Here is a 22,258-nt window from a genome sequence, read left to right as displayed (position 1 = left end):
CTTTCATCAGAAAATCTTACAGATTTTCCAGAACAACTCAGAAAAATCCAAGCCCGATTTAAAAAAAAAAACTGACTCAAAACCTTAAGCTCGACTGAGTAGTAAGTTCTGCCCATAGAATTTAAATAAAAAACTCTTTAAAAAAATTTAGGAGGAATGAAAATTCATTGAAAAATGTTCAACAATTGCCTGAAATTTGTAGCAAAAGAATAAATCAAGAAAGAAATGAGACCAATACTTGAAAGTACAGCCATCAATCAGCAAGAAAAGAAGACACCTGAAACTCTCTCAATCGACTTTTCCTTTTTCTTATTTATCTATTCAAACATTTTATGTTCTTTCTTTTGTCTCATACACCGGAGAAGCTAAAATATTGGGCGAAATTACGCAATCTGGTGTTCCAAACCTCTGCCAAATGCGACTTTCATTGCTTTACCCACCCCTATATCGGGTCAAAGGTGGTGAGAGAATTTTTGGCAATGTGTAGGTAGAGCTTGATGAAGGCACATGTCGTCCAGATTCCTCATGGAATGGCGTCATGTGTTCAACATACCTACACGAATGAAACCCTTTGTTTGAGGAAAAGCTCTTTTCCTCTCTGGGGGTGTGAGACTTAATGTGATTGTGATGTACCAGATCGCAATTCTCTTGATTGTCTTTCGGCCCTCTCTCATCCAGGAGACCCAACTCATGGGGTATGCGCTGATTTTTTCCCATCAACCTAAGAGGTGTTTCCTGCATGACACACGCAATACCACCCCCTCCGCAATCATGGTTTATCTTCAAATCACGAAAGCTTTTCTTCAAGCTTCGGTGTGCATAAGTTTGAAGCTTAACAGGAGAATTTTCCGAGCAGACAATGCCTTTGAATTTATCCAGACACCCGTGAAATGGGTTAGACTATGTGGGGGGGGGGAGGGTGTACATTTTTGAAGAAGGTGCAGTAAAGTGACTTTCAAGTCAATTGTAGAAAATGATGATGAGACAATGCATGTGACATTTTTGAAAGGCGCACAAAATGTTCCATCTCTACATTATCCCGCTCACTGTCTCCCCGCCAGAGCGCCTTTTCTAGCAATGGAGCTAGGGCTGGGGTTAAGGCTGCTGGGGGTTGAGAAAGATTTTACCCAGAGAGACATTATTGAGCATCCCGGAGCACTCGTGAAGAGCCTCGAGAGTGCTTTTCATCCACCCACAAAACGACGGGGCTCACACCAACCACCCACCCCCGTAGGAGTCTGCACAATATACCGTCGAGCGTGCAATAGAGCATCATGTCAATTCCAACTGCATATAAATAATGAAAGTGTTCGTGCCGCGGGGTGGTGTCGGTGGGATGTCTCTGGCAAATGTGCGGCGGGCAAAAACACACGTTATGGAGGTGCAAACGTGGGTGCGAGAAAACATTTTCCAACTTCTGGCATTTGTCCCATTGAATTTTACACACATACACATTTTTTATTCCCAACATAAACCCCACCCACGCCCAAGAAAGGGATGAACTACACCATTCGCGCGAGGGAAGCGGGTTGTAGGTGAATTGAGAGAACATTCGCACCAGCATTCATGTGAATCCTACGTGAAAATGAAACTTTTTCTCCTCAAGGCACCTCAGCCACCCCCTCTTCTGCCCATCCTTCCATGAAAAAGGATATGATGCATTTCCAACAACTGCCCTAGATTGTGAGAAAAATCTCTTAAGGAAAATGGGATGTGCAATGAAAATTTAATAAAAGAAAATTATTTACACATTTTCCTGAGAATTAATATATAAAAAAGGGAAGAAATGACGACTCTTGACTATCATTAATTTACTTAATTAAAATCTGTGCCAATGAGAGATGTTTTTTAGAGGAAGAATGGGAAGAATCCTTAAAGATTTCTTTCAGTCATAACAATTGTTCTATTTATTGTAAATGGACTTTTAGCGGAAAAATTGTTAGAATTTTCTTATATTAGAAAAATTACGAAAAATTTAAAAAAATAAATTAATTATATATATATATATATATATTAAACTCCCACCCCTCGCTAAGGATATAATTTTATTTAGAATACTGATTTTGTATTTACAAAAAATAATAAAAACTTTTATTCATGATTATCAATTCGTTTTATTTTTATTTTTCGAGATTTATAAAATTTTAAAGAAGACTTATATGGTAGATATCAATTTTTTTTTTAAATATGCTAAATAGTAAAAATAATATTGTTTTCAAAATAATATAATTTCATTACGCTGTATTCGGTCCTAAAATGGTTTAAGTCTCAACGGGTTTGTAAGGCTTTTGCAGTATAAAATCTCATGGAAAGTCAGAAAAAAATCTTCTCGTGCTTTTATGGTCTGGTTGTTACAGATATTGAGTCAGAAAATATTTAGTTCATGTATATTTTTCCTAACAATCTATATTAAGAACTTATTAACAATATTAAGAACTAGAACTTTAAGGCAGATTTTTAGAGCTCATTATAAACCGATTAGAAAAATAATAATAAATAATTTTCTAATTCCCTTTTGACTCATTTTTTGAAGAATTTCGTTCCAAATTCTTTCTTATCTCGAATTTAACCACCCTTGGTTGACGATTAAAGAAGAATAAACGTCATTATTGTCTCTAATTAAATCACCTACGTTAGATCTCGAACAAATTTTTACACTGTCTCTTAAAGTTTCCCAAAGCTTTGTTTTTTTCATTCACACGCAAAAAAATTGCAAACTTTTACCATCTTTCGACAAATAACATTTTTCTTCGCAACGTTAGTAAAGAAGAAAATGAACGAAGGGTATTACCTTTCCGCCGGTGATGCCCTGTGACATGTTTTTCAACAAAATGTCCATCGAGTGTGTCAATGAGTGCCATAAGGTAGATCACGAGAAACTTTGTGAACCACATTTTGTCCCCATTCGATCAATGGGTTTACTTCTTCTTTTTTTTATTCTCTGTAAATGTTTCCTCCTCACAACACTCTCAGTTGATGCACAAATACTGTCCAAATGCACGAATACGACTATTCTTCATCCATTCTTACTACACGCTAAAAGCTCCAATACTCCATCATTCATCAAAATATTTTCACATACTGCATCTCAACTTTTTTGCCCAACTTTTTTTACGGCACATTTTAATAAATCACGTGCTGTGAAAGTCAAGCAGAGCGAGAGCTTTTCACACTCAGGAATTTTTCACAAAAAAAAAAGATGGACAAGAGGGAATGAGGGATGATGGGTACCTTATTGGAAAATATCCTTCATTTTTTTTATATTTTTTTATTTGGCTTCTGTCCCACACCTCACTTCCGAATGACTTTTTTCTTTAACTTTTCGACTAGGAGAAGCTTTTAATTTCCGGCTGGAATTATTAAATAATTTCCCCGTTTCACTTTTCTTACCATCTCTCACTGCACTAGAAAAGGAAAAGTTCAATACAAAAAAAGGAAGGAAATCGGAGGTTGAGAGATTCTGTTCAAATTATCTCACGTTAGTAATTAAACCCTCTTCATTGGAAGATAATGCGGTCGATGATGTAATGTTCGTTATGTAGAAGGGTGAATAGCACAGTGATGATGAAGAAATGCGCTCGTAAATGACGAATTGCGGGAAATTCCGTGGAAAAAGCAACCAACAGCGCGTTGCATCGAGGGCCAAAGTTGAACTGAAGCCATGACTCCTGTGAGAGAACTTTAGGGTGAAAGGATGCTTTTTTTTACCCTTGTGAAGGGGAGCGCACCCTCAGTCATGCGTACAAATCAAAGCTTCCACTCCAGAAGGAGAAGCAAAAGGGGAGAGCTTTTTCCCTCCAACCACAAATTTATTTATGCTGAAATTTCGCATTTGAAACCCAAAATTTTGTAATTAATGCTGAGAAAAAGATTTCTTGGTAAATGGATAAGTTTCTCTTTGAGTAGCCTCTCTGTGTTACCTACAGGGTAGTTTTGTTTTTTATTAAATAAGAATGGGATCCGTTTGCATGTCAGAATCATACTTTGGGGATTAAAGGGAAGGCGACAAGAAGATTATTTTCTCAAAATACACAAAAGCTCGTAAACCAGAGAGTTCTACCTCCTCCCACAATATATTCTGCCTTTTTGGTGAAGAGCTAAAGCCGCTGCAGGTGGCATTCGCATTGTCACAGCATTTATAGCCAGAAGGTATGGTCTACTGTGTAGTATAGAGTTTGGTTTTCCTCCCTCACAAAGAATATGTATATGTATGCTAAAAAACTATCATGGGATTGGGTGATGCGGAGGAGTTTGAGGGGTAAAAGTACCCAAGGGAGGACAATGAAATTATATGCAAACAGTGTTCATCACTCTACAGTCCGCAACCCATCCTTGGGTATTACCAGGAAATTCGTGGGAAATGTATGAAAATGTTTCTCTCGCTTTCGGGTACTTTTCCTTCAACTTATACTTTTACAATATATATGCATTAAGTGTATCCTCTCCTCATAGAAAATTGAGCAACTTTTTGGATTGCTACTTTAAAAGTTGTTGGTAAATATGTATGTAGATTTTTGAAGCATTGCGGTAAAGAAAAGTACAGATATTTATCAACTTTATTTGCTGTAATTTTAATGGTTTGTTAGACAAGAGTGAGAAGGTGGTTAAATCAAAGTTATTGTATAAGTAGATTTGTTCTAAATTTTGTAGTAGAGCAACTAAGTAATGTTATATAGAAAACGGATGATCTCAATGAGAGCTTTTAGAGAGCTTTTTGTATTTTATGAATTTAGTTCGCAAAAATATATTCTAGAAATTCATTTGAAAATTTAGAGAGCGCATATAAGTATTTAAACGGAAATAATTGAAATATTCAGAGTATTATTACCTATTTGTATCAGTTGGAATACCACATATGTTGTACATATGTAGAATCCAAACGAAGTGTCTGATTTGAACTTAATGAGTTTTCCGGAAATTCGATTTTCATTGGAATTGGATTTAGATTGGAATTCAAACCAAATTTGATTATATTAATGTTTAATTAAATTTTAAAATAAATGACACTGATAACCAGAATATTCTGCGATTTTCCTTCAAAAGGTGATGAAAAGTATGTCAAAAAAATTTCTTCTTTCTATTTCTCTAAACTTTAGAACTTTTATAGTCTAAATAAAGATAAAAAAATTTAATTTATCTGAAATTTAATTGGCTGATGAACTCCACTTACACTCTATTACACGTTGGAACTTTATTGCAAAGTTATTTTGAATAATTATTTAGTTTAATAACAGCCTAATTCGCGTTCTTTTAACCTTTGAGATTTATCTTAAATTTTTTTTCATTTTCATACAATTTTTCACAGTGTAACCTTTTAAATTTTCCCTTAAATGCTTTTAATACGTCTTCCTTTCCTTAAGACCATGAGCTTTCGTAATATACATATATGAAAAGCTCACAAAAATTGACTTATCTTTGAAATAAAAAAAAAAGAATATATATTCTTACAAAACGTATCAAAATTTTTTCTTTAAGTATTTTTCATTTAATTCTACTTGTCTTCTGTTAAAGACGGAGCTTTATACGTATGTACCAATAGAATTTATATAATAAGTAAAATTCCTCTCAAGCATTTTCTCTTTGGTATGGCATGTCAATCCAAATGGAAATGACAAGATACAGAAGCCGAGAGAGAGAGAGAAAGATTCACAAACAGAAGGAGGTATTGGGATTCCTTGTACACTAATAATAATTTAAGACTTTCACCCGGAAAAAAGGTGAGGATGATAGAATTTAGGAAAGGAATTCCTGGAGTGGTGATTGGTAAAGGTTTTACCCTTCTTCTACCTCCCATATCTCTCTGACCAATTTCGTCCTTTTAACGTGTAAAGCAAGTCTTCTTCTCCCTTTGCCAAGATGGAGAGATATCCCTCATTCTTATTCAGCCATCAACACAATTTTCATTTTATTGGATTTCACGCTGAGACGAACACTTTAATATTGGATTACCCTTTCACTTTAAACTATTTCGCTTCAGTTCGCCCCACAAGGAGTCTTCGGGTCCAGGTAAAGCTTCTTGGCCATTGTCATGACTTACACGTATTTATTGGGTATGGTTAATAGGATGTTGAGGCAGTGGATGGTGAAATTGGTTCAAATTATATACAACACCAATGATACTCCGCACCATGTTAGGATAATTCAATTTTTACCGGGAAGGGATGTAGTCAGGTAAATGTTGGTGTACCATATGTAGCTGTCAGGATAACATTTTCCTGTATATTTAATGTACAATGATGCCATGAAGTCTTATGTTCTTTAATATTTACGATTCAATCTAATGGTGGAGCTTTTACGATTTATCACGAGAGCTTTTAATCAAACTATTAGCCTGATGAATTTTCCTCATTTCCAGTGCTATGATAAAGCTTCTAAATTCAGGGAAGATTTTCTTTCTTAATCCTTTATAAAAAAAGCAAAAAGCTCCTTAAAGAATTAATTACATATGTAAAAGTTCAATAATTCAATGAAAATATCTAAATTAAAAGCTCAATATTTAGGTAAAAAGCTCAGCAACAAAAAGGAATATCTACAAACTAACTCAGCAAGTGTCAAAGTGAAAATATAATCAATTAAAATATTGGAAATCCTGATTTGTAAACTTTATCTCTAATCCCAGTGCAATGATAGATTTTCAGTTGCTTTTGCAACTTTTGCACAAAACTTCCAAAGCTTCTTCTTCGCTGCACATCCGCCTGTGTTTGCAATCACCTGAAGAGTAATCGAATTAATTTAAGTTTATCCCACTCTGTGACTCCTACGCAGAGATAAGAAATCATCCAACACTTTGGTGGAGTTTTCCCAGGTGAAATGAGGGACAATAAATGTTGTCTTGAGGAAGTTCTCCAGGGTAGAAGAGAATGAAAAGAAAAATAGAAAAAAGGCAACTCCCTCGGAGGACAAATGATGCTACCGGAAATCCAACTCGTAACACCGAAGCTTTCTCCCTATGTGCTTCCTTGCAAGGAGATTTATCTATATACAAATAAACCACGCAGTGATTCCTTTTCAACTTCATTTCCCTTCGCCAATTTAGGAGGTTCTGCAGGTGGAATGGGGGGGGGAGGGGTCATGTAATACGGATTTCGGGCGAGGTAGTGGACGAATTGGATGAATTTTCTGATGTGACAGACCATTTACAACAGAGAGCTCAATCATTATTCAATTTTTACAGGCACACGAAGCGAGAGATCCTCATTAATGGCAATCGATTCCCCCAATGCGACGACCTCCAATCGTAAAGAATTGCTCATCATGCCAATAAACTTTCCCCCCAGCATTTATTTACCTTCATTGCTCCCTCCGTGCTCGTTGAAAACATTAACTTGGTATGTTTTTTTTACCCACCAAACTTCTCAAGGGTACTTTACACGCAACATTTTCCCTCTCGAGATCAGCCGTTCGAAATTGTTATTGATTTTATCCAATTGTTTGAACCACGAAGAGAAAAAAAAAGGAAAAAACCCTTCGTGGGAAAAAATCAACCATTTAAGAATTCCATTTTGGGGTTTTCTTTGTGTTCTTGTATAGCTACAAAAAAATTCCAAATTGTGAAAGATTTTCCACGAGAGGGGGTGGAAAAGCTTTTCCATTTGTTATATATATTTGAAAGCTCAGAATAGGATGGAAAGTTGCAAAAAAATTCATCCTAAATTCAAACTTTCAACTCTCCTTAGTTATATATTCATCGTCCAAACCAATTAACCTAAAAAAAGAAAAAATATATATATATATAAATAAAACTTTTATAAAGAAAGTCCAAATTAAAATCTTCCCTGTTAATACTTGAATAAATATTTAGACAAAACATCAACTTGCAAGTGAAATTTTATTCTCTCTCTCTACCGGAAGTTCACTCATAGACCGTGTGTGCAGGCGGAAACTTCAACATTCCCCATAGTAGCTGCAGAATGTTTCCTCGAAAATTCACTATATAATGCCAAACATTTCCACGTGAATGCATGACGAGCTGGAGATGTTTCATGTTATATTCCACCATATTTTGCAGCGTGTGACTCACGTCTACCAACTGGCATTCATGTATCATGGATAGAAGCTCTCGTTTTTTCCCCCCATTTGGACGTGGCTCCTGTGCAAGAGAATTATCACAGCATGATCCAGCTGAGCTTTTAGCGGTTGTTGGGAGGATGTGTGAGGGGATTTCTTGGTTGATTTCAATTGCATCATAAATCATCTGTTGATGCTCATTCATAAGGGATGCTGAAAGGTAATAACCGAACAAAAAAAAATGAGTAGAAAATGAATCTTTGCATTTTATTTTTAAGGTTTTTGAGAATAAAAAGAGGGAATTTATGGGACATTATGCAAAATTTAGGGACAAATATTGTGATGCTCTGATGAGATTTTCTCCATTAAATAATAAATCGCTAAATTGCAAGGGGTGTTTATCTGTTGAATACATATTTGGACTTATTGCCAAATTGTCCGAATATTGGGAAATAATCCTTATATTTTATTTTAAAAAATGCCTTGTTCTAAAAACCGAATAATTTTGTTAGTTAAAATTTATTACTTTTAGGGCTTGAATTAAGTACTTTTTAAAGCTTTTTCCTCTGAATATTAGCATCTGTTAGAACTTAAATCTGAATAACTTTTTTCGGCTTTAATGATTTTTGATTAATGACATTTTATGCTTGAAATTAGTACATTTTAGGCTTGAATTACATACTTTTTAAGCTTGATACTAATACTCTTTAAACAAACCTTTCTTTCAATTGTTTTTAAACAGAATTAAAATAGAATTGGGCGCCCTGTAATTACTGTCAAAAAGAGAAATCACAGAAACACTTAATCAGACCTAATTGTAAGATCAGTAGCTTATAGGTCCGATAAGTAATTGTATAATTGTCTTCCTACTGATATGAAAACTTTCGATAACGCGCTTAATTCACGATATTTTAAAAGAAATTTTGAATTCTCATGATGGCTTTGGTTCACCGTAGGTACTAAAATTGGAACAAATAAGAGAAGATAAGCTTGCCCCCCCCCCTGCGTAAGAATGACACGCAAAATCGCGAAGCATTCAATAAGGGGAAATTATTTTGACAAGGCCTTAAGAATTAATACCTTTAATACTTCAATGTCCCAGTATTTCATTGTTTTTAAATTTTTTTTTATCATTTCAAAATTTATTGACTCAATAATCAGCATATTTCTTCTTATGCCTTAAATCAAAATTAGGCGATAAGGAAGTCTCTATCTCTTGATAAGATTTCACATTTTTTCAAGTAGTGCCGGTATAAAAACTCAGTCTTTTGCACTGCCTCCAGTTAGTCTCTCTGGAAGTGTTAAAGATGATTTGGAATTTTTTTATAATTGGTCTTATCTGTGTTGGTGGAGTTTTCTCCAGAAGTGAGTTTAGAACCTTAAGTAGAATTGATTTAGAACTGTTGATTTAAACTTTTATTCCCTCTGTAGGTGTTGATGTTGAAGATTCGCAGAACTTCATGACTGGAGGCCAGGAGGCTTTTGCCGGACAATTTCCTCATGTGGCGTCAGTGAGAAATACTGCTAATTTGCACTTATGCGGTGGCTTCATCATCAACAATCATTGGGTTGTTTCAGTAGCAGGCTGCACTGCAAATCGCACACCAGCAGACACGTGGATCATTATTGGAGTACTCTTCCTTACCAGTGGTGGTATAAATGTCTTCACTTCCAACATTATCAATCATCCTGACTACGCGCCAATAGGAGTCCTTAATGATATCTCCCTCCTCCAAACACGTGACCCCATAACCTTTAGTAACATTGTTCAACCCTTAGAACTTGGATCCACCTTCATTGGATCAGGCCTTCAGGCTACCTTTGCCGGATGGGGGAGTATTGATCATAATCTTCCTTTTTACAACAACCTTCAGTGGATGAGTTTGCTGACTATTGGCAATCTTGAGTGTGAATGGCTATTGCCAACAATGACCATCATGGACAACAATATCTGTGCAATCAGTCAAGTTGGTCAAGGTGTGTGCAGAGGTAACTTTGGATCTGCTCTCTTCATTGGAAATAACGCCATTGGAGTGAGTTCCTGGATTACTGGAGGATGTGCAAATCGCCTTCCTCAAGTATTTACTCGTATATCTTCACATCGTGATTGGATTCTTTCACACGCTGGCTAAGCCCAATGCACGTGATAAGAAATGATAAAATAAAATCACATCTATTTTTTAATTTTTTTGTTTCATTTTTTTGCTAAGTTATCTGAAATTTTCCATAAAATATTTTCAGTATCAAATGAAAAGAAAAACCATCGCGAATATTTAAAAGTCTGCAAAATTGATAAGATATTCTCAACCTTGATAAAATTCTATTTTTGCCGAATTTAGGTATAAGAGGGCATAGAAATTTTTCAGTCTTGATCAGTTGTTCGGTTGCTCCGCAATGCTTCGTTTGAGTTTATTCTGCGTTGTTTTTGCTTTAGGAATTTTTGGCCTGGTTTTAGGCAAAGGTAAGAGATTGATAAAAATGTTTTTACCAAGATTTTTATTAAAAATTAAAAAATTTACAGATTCTGATGGAAATAATCTTGTTAAAGGAACATCAGTTCAGTTTCCATTCGTAGCATCCCTGAGAACAGGAGCATCTGTTCATTTTTGCTCAGGAGCTATTGTAGCAGATCATTGGGTTCTTTCAGCAGCTCATTGCATCACTGGTAGAACTCCAGCAAATACAAGAGTTTTCGTTGGACTTGAGCAACCCAGTGGGCCAACAAATTTCGATACTTCTGCACTTATTGCTCTCATCCAGCTTTCCAACCAGCTCTTCTCAGCAACGATATTGGCCTTATCCGAACAAGAGATCAAATAGTCTTCAATGACTTTATTCAACCTTTACCAATTGGAAGGGAAGAAGTTCCAGGAGGAGTGTCTGCTGTAACAGTTGGTTTTGCCGGGACTTCTGTGCATTGGGTGTTTTCTTCAACTTTAACGAATTCGGAATGCATTGAAGCCGTTGGAACGGATCAACCTATTTTTGATACCAACATCTGTGCTATGAGTATTGAAGACAATTTAGTACAGACGGGAAGTGTTATGATGATTGGGAATACGGCTTCCGGTGTCTTGTCATGGAGTATCCCTAGACCTGGATCTCCAGATTTTTATACCAGAATTTCCTGATTCTACAATTGGATTATGTCAGTTATTCAGTGAATGTATGATGAAAAAAATGCCAAAATTATATCAAGATTGCAACCTTCTTTAAGAATTTCTAGTTTATTTAATTAAGGACTATCAGACTTTTTGCGTTAGACGTAAGAACTCATAAGATTTAATTAGATTTCTTGCCCTGCTCCTTGTTGACTTTCCTCAATACACAGTTCAATTCCGGATCAACTTTCTTTAAAGATAGCAGCTATTTAGAAACTGATTTCAAGCCGTAAATGAATTTTTCAAAATCATTCGATAAGAAAGTCATAAGATAAGATTACTCAAAACTGATTTTGCAGGTATAAAAACACAATGTTTTTCATTTCCTCCAGTTAGTCGATTTCAAAAGTTTGAAAGCTTAAAAATGTTTCGGCAGATCTGCCTTATTGGTCTTTTCTGCGTTATTGGAGTCATCTCCAGAAGTGAGTATAGAAACATTAAGTGTATAAGTAGAACTGACTTACTAGATTATAGATCTAAACCTTCATTTTCCCTATAGGCCTTGAAGTTGAAGATGATGTGCAAAAGAACGTCCCATCTTGGGTAGAGGATTCGCAGAATTTCATGATTGGTGGTCAGGCGGCTTTTGCTGGACAATTTCCTCATGTAGCTTCCGTGAGAAACACTGCAAATGTACACGTTTGTGGTGGCTTCATCATCAACAATCGCTGGGTTGTTTCATCAGCTCTCTGCACTGTAAATCGCACACCAGACGATACGTGGATAATTGTTGGAGCACTCCAACTGAGTAATGGTGGTACAAATGTCTTCACTTCCAACATAATCAACCATCCTGACTATATAAACATAGGAATGATGAATGATATTTCTCTTCTTCAAACACGTGATTCTATAACATTTAGTAATTTGGTTCAGCCCTTAGAACTTGGATCTACATTTATTGGTTCTGGCTATCAAGCTACCTTTGCTGCATGGGGAGCTACAGCTTCTACTGGCCCTTTAATAAGCATCCTCCAATGGCAGCCTATGATGACTATTGGCAATCAAGAGTGTGAGTGGCAAATGCCATCCATGCCAATCTTCAACAATAACATTTGTGCAATCACTCACGTTGGTCGGGGTATGTGTAGAGGTAATCTCGGATCAGCACTTATTATTGGAAACAACGCCATTGGGACGTATTCATGGAGTCCTGGAGGATGTGCTTCAGGCTTTCCAGAAGTCTTTTCTCGTATATCCTCCCATCGTGAATGGATTCTTTCACATACTTGTTAAGCCAATGCCCTTGATAAGAATTGATAAATAAAAATTTTAAAAATAGATTTTTGTTTTGTCTTATGCATCGTTATCTCAAATTTTCCAAGAAATGATTCTCAACAGATTAAAAAAATCGAGAGTATTTAAAAGTCTGTGAAATTCTCAGAAGTTATTGATAAGATGTCTTGAAGCTTCTGAAATTTATATCTTTTCTTTCCGCTGGAGTTTTCGTATAAAAGTGCAAAGAAATTGACCAGTAATGATCAGTACTGTTTGGTTGCTCTACAATGCTTCGTTTAATTTTGTTCTGTATTATTTTTGCATCAGGACTTCTAGGCTTTGTTCTAGGAAAAGGTAGGAAACTATTGAAACTAAGAAATACGAAGAGGATAATATTTTTCTTTTCTTTCTTCAGATCCTGATGGAAACAACTTAGTGGACACTACAACAACAGCTCAGTTTCCTTTTGTGACGACTCTTAGTATGAGACTTAGAGGAATAATTATTGCTCGCGTTTGCTCAGGCACTATTGTGTCTGATCGATGGGTTCTCTCAGCAGCACACTGTCTAGCAGAAGCAACACCTGAAAGTACGAGCGTTTTCATTGGACATGGTCAACCCGGTGGAACTACTGAAATATTGGCTGATACTCTGATCACTTACCCATTTTACGAACCAACAACGCGCATCAACGATATTGGCCTTATTCGAACAAGGGATCAAATTGTCTTCAATGACTTCATTCAACCTTTACCAATTGGAAAGGAAGAAGTTCCAGGAGGAGTGTCTGCAGTAACAGTTGGTTTTACCGGGACTTCTGTGCGTTGGGTGTTTTCTTCGACTTTAACCAATTCGGAGTGCATTGAAGCCGTTGGAATGCCTGATTCTGTCTTGGATTCAAATATCTGCGCAATGAGAATTGACGAAGGTGATCATGGTTTCATACTGCCGGGTAGTATACTGATGGTTGGGAATACAGCTGCTGGTATCCTGTTCTGGAGTATCCCAAGTCCTGAATTTATAGATTCCTTTATCAGATTGTCAGAATTCCACGATTGGATTCAAGCGGTTATTCAGTAAGGATCAGAGTGAGCAAACAGTGAAAATCAAGCCAAGAATAAAATAATACATATTTGAGCAGAAATTATGAAAGTTTTTTTTTTTGTATTCGCGGGAAAATATCGGGCGTTTGCACGAACAGTTTTTAATTAAAAAAAAAATATTTTTTTATTTCTAGTAAAAATTTTAATTTTTTCTTCTATTTAGACTTTTCATTTTACTTTTAAATATTTTTAAAGGGGCAAACCCAAGGGCAAACCCCATAAAAATTAAAATAAAATTTTTATTTTAAATATAATAATAATTATTAAAATTATTTTCTGTTAAACTGTTGAAGATAATTAAAATTATTTTTGTTAATTTGAAATTTTTCAATTGAAAAACTCGTGTGAATTCAATTGAAACCATCTTTCCGTATTAATTAGTTGGCGAATTAATTAATTAATAGTTGATTCGATAGATTCTGTACCTAACTAATTAACAGCTAACAACTCAATTAAATAATTTATCGCCACCCACTCATTTTCCAAGCATAAAATGGGAAAGTTTCAGATTTCTCCTCTTTTTTTTTTTCATCCCATCTGCAGGAAATTGCTTCGAGAATTTAGGTCATTTCATGCAAATATAGTTATTCAGTTCAATGAGATTCAATCTCTCACAGTTTTCCATCCCCCGTACATCCCAAAATACGCCCTTATCCGTGCAGGAGATTCGGGTCAAATTCGTTCATTAAAACAATCAATTAAAAGTTTGTGTTGAAACTCACTTAATTACGCCGAATTGAATTATTTCCATCTCTTCTACGGGGGTAAAGCCCACAAATGTTGTACCAAAAAAATCCAATCTTCAACTTTCGTGCAACAAAAATGTACTTTTCCATTAGATGGGGATGGGGGGGGGTGGCTGTAAGTGATTTCACGTGGAGGATATATACGCGCAGAATGAAAATCTGCTGCTAATTGGGAAGTGAAAATCTGCTTTGGAAAATGTGCGAAACACGCGACAAAATTTGCAATTTTTGGGGATAAATTTGGTGAGATGATGCCGAGTTAAATACATTTTTAATGCTCAAAATTGCAGGGTGTGTAGTCAAGGTGAATTTGAGTTTATTCAGCATCACTGACCCTTTTAGCGCACGGCGCTCCACACTTATTCGTCAGTGTCAGAGGTTGGAGCTACCGCATGGCATAAGCGTGCGGGGGGTGGGGGTGGAAAAAGAGCACGCACCGCCTTCAGATTATGACAAATTGCTCGTAATTAAATTATATTTGAAGCACACGAATGTACGAAAGTGTCTTGATTTCCCATGGCAGCCCTTTCCTCCCACACACACAGACATTTTTGGCCCCTGGTCCGCAGGCTGTACTCATCAACTTTCTCATGCCACAATATAATTAAAAGAAAATTAACCATTAACCTCAAGTGATGGGTATTTTGCTTAAATGCAAATTGCGAGAGTGCCCCATTAATCTTTCGTCTCCCCCGTTGGGATAAATTGTTCCCAAATGTGATGGAGGAGGGTGGCTGTCTGAACCAGAAAATTGACAACGGACCGCCTTTTAATGCCATGAAATCATCAAGGATCAAATGAGACATTCCCCATGGGGGTCCACATGATGCTTCTCTAATGCAAAATTAACACAAGTTCCCATTAAAAGAAATAATTAAAATTCTAATTCATTAGAGAATCTGCTAAATCAAGGTCAATATGAAGGTTGATTTATTAAGAGTTCTGTCGATTTTTTCATTAATAAAAATTAAATTTAATTTATTTCAGATGAGGTGACGTTGCAATCTCAATTATCATCTGGATCATTCATTGAGCAGATTAATTAGAGTCATTTTTTGATCTGAAAATTAATTATCTAGTCAAAAAAGCTTTTATACGATTAAAATAATAATTAAGTATTTTATTTTGATCAGCACAATATTTTTATAGGGTAAATGAGGAAAACAGTAAGTCGAAGTTTTGGGAAAAGCTCAAAAAAACGTAATCTGAGAAGAGTTGAAGTGTGGGAAGGGTTCTAAATAAAAGAAACTCTATTGACATATACACTATCCGCGAAAGGTTTCCAAGCAAGGCTAAAATAAGATATTTTTGAAGACAAAATTCATATGGCTATATCTCCGGCTGTGATTAATCGATTTTCAAAAATTTACCATTTTTGGAAAGGTAGATTTCTCACCTTTCCAAAACTGGTAAACTTTTGAAAATCAGTCAACCCGTTAATTTTTGGCAGCTATTTTGGTAAACCTAGGTGGACAATACTTTTTTCAAAATTTCACAAATTTTCACTTTGACCTCTTGCATCTCGGCCGCTAGTAAACCGATTTTGCTGAATAAAGTATCGCTGAATAAGTAATTTAATTCCTTTTCCAAATCTGGTAAACTTTTGAAAATCGATTAACCACAGCCGGAGATATAGCTTATTTGAATTTTGCCTTCAAAAATATCTCATTTTAGCCTTGTCCGGAGACTTTTCATGTAATTTTTGGAGCTTTTCCTAGACAAATGGCATTTTTTCCGCGATTTTCTCTATTTATTTGGAAATTGTAATAAAAATTAAATATATATTAAAAAATTTTAATATTTTTGCAAATCATTTTGCTTGAGCTTTACGATGAAAACCTTAGCAAGCAGCTTTACATATTTATCATTTTTCCCTCATTTTGTAAACATTATTTCAAAACATGAAAAATCAATAATTTTCAAGTTGAACTTTACATAAAAATACTTGAAAATGAAAAATTTTCTCTCTATAAATTTTGTTTAGAAAAAAGTTTCAAAAATGAGCTTTGTTGTACATAGAACACGCTTCATATTTGCAAAAAGCTCCCCTTTGGGGTTGATTGTATTTATTTCCGAGAAAATGCATTTCCTTTTGAGCAGAAACATCCTATTATGGTGCAATCTCTGCAATTTCTTTTAATTTAGCCACATCATCTCTCCACAAAAGGTCTCTCTTTATGAGGGGGTGGGTCGTGGCGTGGGGAGAACTTGTCCTGGGAGTTTAATTATATTTCCCCGGAATGGGGAAGGGAAAAATCGACGGTAGACAGCTGGTTGGATAAAATCACCTGGACACGATGGGGGTCAGTGGGGTATGGGGGGAGGGTACCACCTTAAATGGTGAGATAAAATGTTACACGGAGCAGAAACACAATATTGTGTGTCATGAGGCAATTACGGGGTTGGCACACAGAAATTGCTTTAAGACCTCTCTCTGTATATCGATTTAATCCTTTGTAATCCAGACCAGTTGGGGGTTTTTGGCAATATGGGGCAACTTGACTTGATGGGGTGTCGCACAAGAAAAGGGGAATTGTAATGCGAAATGCCCAGAAGCGACAAATAACTCCACCGTCACAAGTACCTCTCGGGGTTGAGAATTTATCGGGATTTTCTGCACAGAGAGCTTCTACATATTATGTTGGGGGGTGAAAGCTCTATTTAGTAGCAGAGACCATGCAATGGTATTTATGAATATTGTTAATAGTTAACTAGAAAGGTTTATCGGCGACTGATTATGTTACTTACAACCCCTCATACATATATGTAGGTGTGAGAAGAGATTTAAGTCCTGATTGGGGGTTTCTATTTCTTCCATGTGAAAACTTGTAGTTCGAAGTCAATTTATTTTATTTAGAATTTTCTGAAGAAATTCATCATCATCACTATGGCACTTTTCACAGCGCGCAACATCTAGGGCTATATGCGAAATTCGAGACTTTAGTCTTAAGTCTAAATAAGCTTTATGCAGTTTAAAATTCATCAAAATTGGTTTTAATTTAATTAATTTTGAAAATTTGAAATGAAAATATCTGGATTTTTTCTTGTAAAAAATCCATTTTTTTATTTTCCGTTAAGGTTCATTGGGGTCAAGCTGGTTCAGATGTATTTTCTTAAATTTTCAACAGTCCAGTCAGTTTTTAGTAATATATCAAAAGAAAGCCTAGAATATTAAAAATAAATACCTATTTAAAATAAAACAAAACTATGTACAATTTTCACGTAACACACGAGTGAAACTTTACACAAGTAAATGCAAGAAAATTGTACCTACCATGACTACTATTTGCTGAAGGAATTGAAAGTTATATTTTGTTCATTGTAGTGTGAAATTTTCCCGTGAATTCCACTGAAAGCATTCACATAAATACATTCAGCATGTGGTGGGGGAAAATCCCTCGTAAATTGCAAGTGAAAATACGAGCAATGGTATTACAATCGAAGCAATTCGACCCATTTATACCATGAGAATGGAATATTTAGGACTTTTCCGACGTGGGGGGAGAGGGGTACACTGTAGTACACACAAAGTCTTCGGGAAAGGCGGAAAATTCCTCGTATAAAGCTTAAATGTTTGTTGTCCCAAACATACTGCTACAACAAAAAGTTTTAAGTAAAGCTCGTACAGAGCTTTTTCAAGTGGAAATTGTACATATAGAATAGATAGGTTGAATGGGGCTATTTTGCAAAAAAAGGCTTAAGAATGTCATTCTTTGCTTCTCATGCAGATTATTCGGGCTAATCGAATGGATATATTATGCAATTATATAAATGAAAATTTCCAACGAAGAAGATACATTTTCTTGATTTTATCTCGAACAGCACTGAAGGTATGCTGGAAGAAGGAATTTTTACGGAAGAATTGAAGAATTTTCTCGATGGGAGATGGAAAAAGGCGCATCCGGGAATTCCTCAAGTTGTCGTACATGAAATTTACCTCATTGATCCTTTTCCGTTTTGCTCATTCCTTGTGGACAATGTGCTACTTGTACGGAGAAAACGTGCGAATGTGAGCATCATATGGGAATGCAATGATTGTCGTTTTCTTACACCCCCACCCCCAACTCAATAATCAAGACACCCATCCCTAAATACCATCCCCAACCCTCTTGCTTGGGTGGGAAAGCATCGAATGTACTTCTCGTCTTCCCATTTCTCTCACAACATACTCCCCTGACGAGTTTATTGTTTCTACAACACATTGCAAACCAATTTGGTACCACTTTGAGGAATCAAGGAATGCGGGGGAGGTGTGGAGAACCACCCAGAGATTTCCTTCTGCAATCACTGTATGACATAATGTTCATGTGAAAATTACAGACATTTGCATTTGAACTGCTTTTGTGCCTCATCAATCTATATCTTGGGGGACAATTTCCTTCTGTTCATTTTGTGTGGATAATTTCTTGTACTTCGTCAATTTTGATCATAATCAATAAATGGAATTTGCAATCGCATTGAGTAGCTGATATAATTGTTGCATAATTCACTGCTAATGACCACCATGAGCCAGCAATCAATTTCAAGGCATTTCCAAAGGGTATGTTTTATGCTTCATGAAGGCTTCAAAGCAGACAAAGGTGTGATTTTTTATTTGAATTTAGGTTCATTTGCAAAGGGTATTAATGGATGGATTTGAAATTCAAACGATTTATGGGAATTTATTCATCTGCTGACATTTTATTTCAAAGGGAAATATTTTTTTTAACGCCCACCAGTTGCATTAAAAGTCCATTTATCTGTAAATTCATTGAATTTATTCTTAAGGAAATAAATATATTTTTTCGGTGTTTTTTTACGTGGGAGAAAAATTGAAATTCAGAGAAGGAGAATAAAAATTCAGAGAATGAAAATTAATATTCTAGGAAAGAATGGCTCAAATCTGACCTTGTTAAAATTTTATTACCTTTGAAGCATTTTTAAAATTACTTCTTTGGGCTGATGTGGAAATTAAAGAACATTTCTTGATTGCAAAAGTATTTGATAAAAAGGTAACTAATAAAAAAAGTTTTCCTTACAGTTTTACTCACCTGATGAAGGAGGGAATTAAGCTCTCGAAACATCATATGTGTAAGTGAATTGTGAAGCTTTGAAAGCTTCTGTAAGTCGAAATTCATGCTCTTGAAAACCATAAATAATTAACAAAAAAAAAAAAATTTTCCTTCTGATTGAAGAATTTTTAATACAAAGTTAACTCTTCATAAGAAAACAATTACAGCCAAGTGCGTATAAGGTTCAGTTCAGGGACATTCTCCCCTAATATTCATTTATAATCGATGAAACATTTTCAATATGTTTTCCCTATTTTTCCTGCTATCCTCTTTTCCACCATACAAACCAGGAAATATTTGTGTTTTGTCTCAAAGAAGATTACATATTGGGAGGAAAAAAGACGAGAAAAGAGGAAAAAAAAACCGCATCCAGTGAAGGGCAGAAGAATGTTTTAAGGGACCGAGAAAGGAAAATTGAATGAGAGCAAAATGGAAAATCCTCTCATTGCGAGATTGAATGTAATGTTGGGTATTTGCTCATAATTTGATTTATGCCCAACACGCAACAATCTCAACTTTCCCCGCAAGCGCCATACGGAATTACTCCCACAGGGCGCTACCATAAACATATAATTGACCATTCACAGTGGAAGAGTGATACCGCACGAGATAGACTGCGGGGAAATGCAAATTGAAAAGTTGATGACACTAAAATGTTTTCCAACGAGAAATTTTCTTTCTTAAAATGTCTTTTTGTAATACATTTTGCTATTGCTCTTGCTGGAAAAAATCACAGATATTGTATTTAATGGAATTTAAAATTTCTTTCTTTTTTCTTGAGAACTTTTTTTTTAATTTTTTTAGTTAAACAATTTGAGAAAATTTATGGATAAAATGAATTAAAGGAAATGTTAAAAGATCAAAAAATATTTTTCTGAACTCTTACAATAATTTTCACATTTTAAGTATTTCCACAGAAAATTTTGAAAAACTGAGGCCTTTAGCTTAAGAAAATTTAGGCCTAGTTAAAAAAAATACTAAAGCTTGGATTAAGAAAACTGAAGCTGAATTTAATAATGTATTTCAGTCAAAGTCTTGCTCTGTCAATCAGCTTAAATATGAATTTTCTCCACCCAATATGTATGTAGTATAATTCTCAGCTCTTAACTTCATCATTCCAAAGTGATTTAAATCTGTGTTAGTCCTCAAACATCCTAACTCAAGGAACCTAAAAACTCAGGACAATATCTTCATCACATTGGATGTAGAGGACTCCGCACAATACAGTGCTGTTGAAGGAAATCCGCAAAACACGAAAGCTCCGAAAGCTCCCGTAATTCGTGGCAAGAGAGAGAGAGAGAGAGAGAGAGAGAGAGAAAGCGCAGTGTGTGTGTGGGGGGATGAAGAAAATGATTTGTTGTACTTTCATGAGGATTATGATTGATTTATTCTTTTCTCCTATTTAGACGGACTCGGGGTGGGTGCAAACAATGCACAGCCAGTGCTGAAACAAGATCGGATAGATGGAATGGAGTGTATGTGGATTTATACGATGGCTTAGGGGTAATCATGTCCTTCATATGCGATGGTTAGGGGTGGGTTTATGGCATACCCAGATATCTAGAGGAATAAAGGATGGAATTACATCAGTTTGTGGGTACTACACACCTCAACCCTCAAACAAACGGGGATGGGAGATTTTTCTCGTGGCCAGAGAAATAATAATTACTAAAATGTATCTATCATCGTATTCTGTGGTTGCACATAGATAAAAAAAAAAAACATTAATAAAACCATCTGCAGTGTGGTGGGAAAAAGACCGGAAACCCAGGGCACGACTCATCCGGTGAGAGTGGAAATTTTATTACATTTTTAATTGGATTTCCATTCACAACTTTGTATAAATGTATATCATCAAATAATCTGCCATTTTCTCCTCTCACAGAGCAGCCACACATCTCCTCCTCACACCCCCTAACTCATCCCGCTAGGGGCACTGAAGGGCTTTCTAATTATAAAGTCCATTTTACACACAAAAATGAGATAAAGTTTCAAACACAATAGTTTCGATGTTCAAAGCAGCCGCTCATCCCCCATTTCTATATTCTTTTATGTTGCTACATATTTCCCATTAATCCCATAGAATGTTGGGATTTTCTATTTGCCAATCTACCCAACATGATTGTGTCGGAGTTATGCAATTGGTCTTGTTTAGCTATTGTTGAATGAGGTTGCAATTCTATTTAATATCTTTTTCTCTCTCAAACAAATAAAAAATCATGAGTTTTTATAATTTCCCTCTGGCTATAAAATAAATATTGGCAAGTTTTAATTATTTTAATTCTATTTCAATGCAAATTCTCATATTCAGTGTTGCTTAGGGAAAGAGCAAAAAAACTTGATAAGTACAAAAGTAGGAATAATCTAATCCTTAATATATTCATCATTTAATTTAGATAATAAGGAATTAATAAAATTTCAATTTAAGGGGAGTTTATTTGGGACATACAAGGTGGGCCAAAAGTTAATGACTGTGTTTGATCGTTTATATCTTTCGAAGTGGATGGGTTTGCTGTACCTTGTACAGGACCATCTTCTAATAGCGAAGAACCCTGCGCAAGGTTGTTCTAGATGTTCTCAATTGAGCAGCACGCTTCCGAATGGAAGTGTTTGGGTCGTTGCGAACGCTTTATCGCACAATTTTCACAATTCCACTCTTTGGCGCATCATTCACCGTCCCACTGGCTTCAAAACGATTAATAAGTCGACCCACGGTCCTTCTATCCGGCAATGGACGTCCATGGAATCTGGCTATCGAAACTCATTTCGCATATGTCGCATAGACTGATTTTAACACGTTTTCCTGCACGATACATTGGGTAGAACAATCATTTGGCGGCGTCTCACGGGGGATGTGGAACCTCTTCAAGGTATCTGCACGATACACACGAAATAATACAGTGGGAAAGTGGAATTAATTAATTAATACAGCCCTCAAGCTATATCCGGTTCGAATGGATGAAAAAAATGAA

The 22,258-nt window shown here is 35.7% G+C and overlaps 5 protein-coding genes across 5 annotated transcripts in view; 4 read left to right on the top strand and 1 right to left on the bottom strand.

Moving 5' to 3' along the window:
* LOC129792973 (neuronal growth regulator 1-like) overlaps positions 1-3,655 on the bottom strand; it is a 33,980-nt gene extending 30,325 nt beyond the window's left edge. The window contains exon 1 of the mRNA XM_055832473.1: positions 2,792-3,655. Coding sequence (XP_055688448.1) covers positions 2,792-2,894 — 103 coding nt within the window. The 5' untranslated portion in view covers positions 2,895-3,655. The remainder of the gene's footprint in view (positions 1-2,791) is intronic.
* The window catches only part of LOC129792945 (beta-1,3-galactosyltransferase 5), a 1,144,668-nt gene that overhangs the window by 440,262 nt on the left and 682,148 nt on the right, over positions 1-22,258 (top strand). The gene's annotated exons all lie outside the window — the stretch shown is intronic.
* Positions 9,315-11,138, top strand: LOC129792330 (mite allergen Der p 3-like). Its single transcript, XM_055831242.1, has 4 exons — positions 9,315-9,372; positions 9,439-10,095; positions 10,529-10,720; positions 10,768-11,138. The coding sequence occupies exons 1-4, from the start codon at positions 9,315-9,317 to the stop codon at positions 11,136-11,138; spliced, it is 1,278 nt and encodes a 425-aa protein (XP_055687217.1).
* LOC129792977 (trypsin alpha-3-like) lies at positions 11,508-12,440 on the top strand. The gene is made up of 2 exons (XM_055832482.1): positions 11,508-11,590; positions 11,668-12,440. The coding sequence occupies exons 1-2, from the start codon at positions 11,533-11,535 to the stop codon at positions 12,402-12,404; spliced, it is 795 nt and encodes a 264-aa protein (XP_055688457.1). The 5' UTR covers positions 11,508-11,532; the 3' UTR covers positions 12,405-12,440.
* Positions 12,664-13,502, top strand: LOC129792980 (chymotrypsin-1-like). The gene is made up of 2 exons (XM_055832487.1): positions 12,664-12,740; positions 12,802-13,502. Exons 1-2 carry the CDS (start codon positions 12,674-12,676, stop codon positions 13,464-13,466), a joined length of 732 nt encoding a protein of 243 aa, XP_055688462.1. The 5' UTR covers positions 12,664-12,673; the 3' UTR covers positions 13,467-13,502.

The sequence above is a fragment of the Lutzomyia longipalpis genome, chromosome 3 (genome assembly GCF_024334085.1).
Source record: "Lutzomyia longipalpis isolate SR_M1_2022 chromosome 3, ASM2433408v1".
NCBI classification, from domain to species: Eukaryota; Metazoa; Arthropoda; class Insecta; order Diptera; family Psychodidae; genus Lutzomyia; species Lutzomyia longipalpis.
The sequence above is the reverse complement of the archived record's forward strand: the minus strand, read 5'-3'. Positions and strand labels throughout refer to the sequence as shown.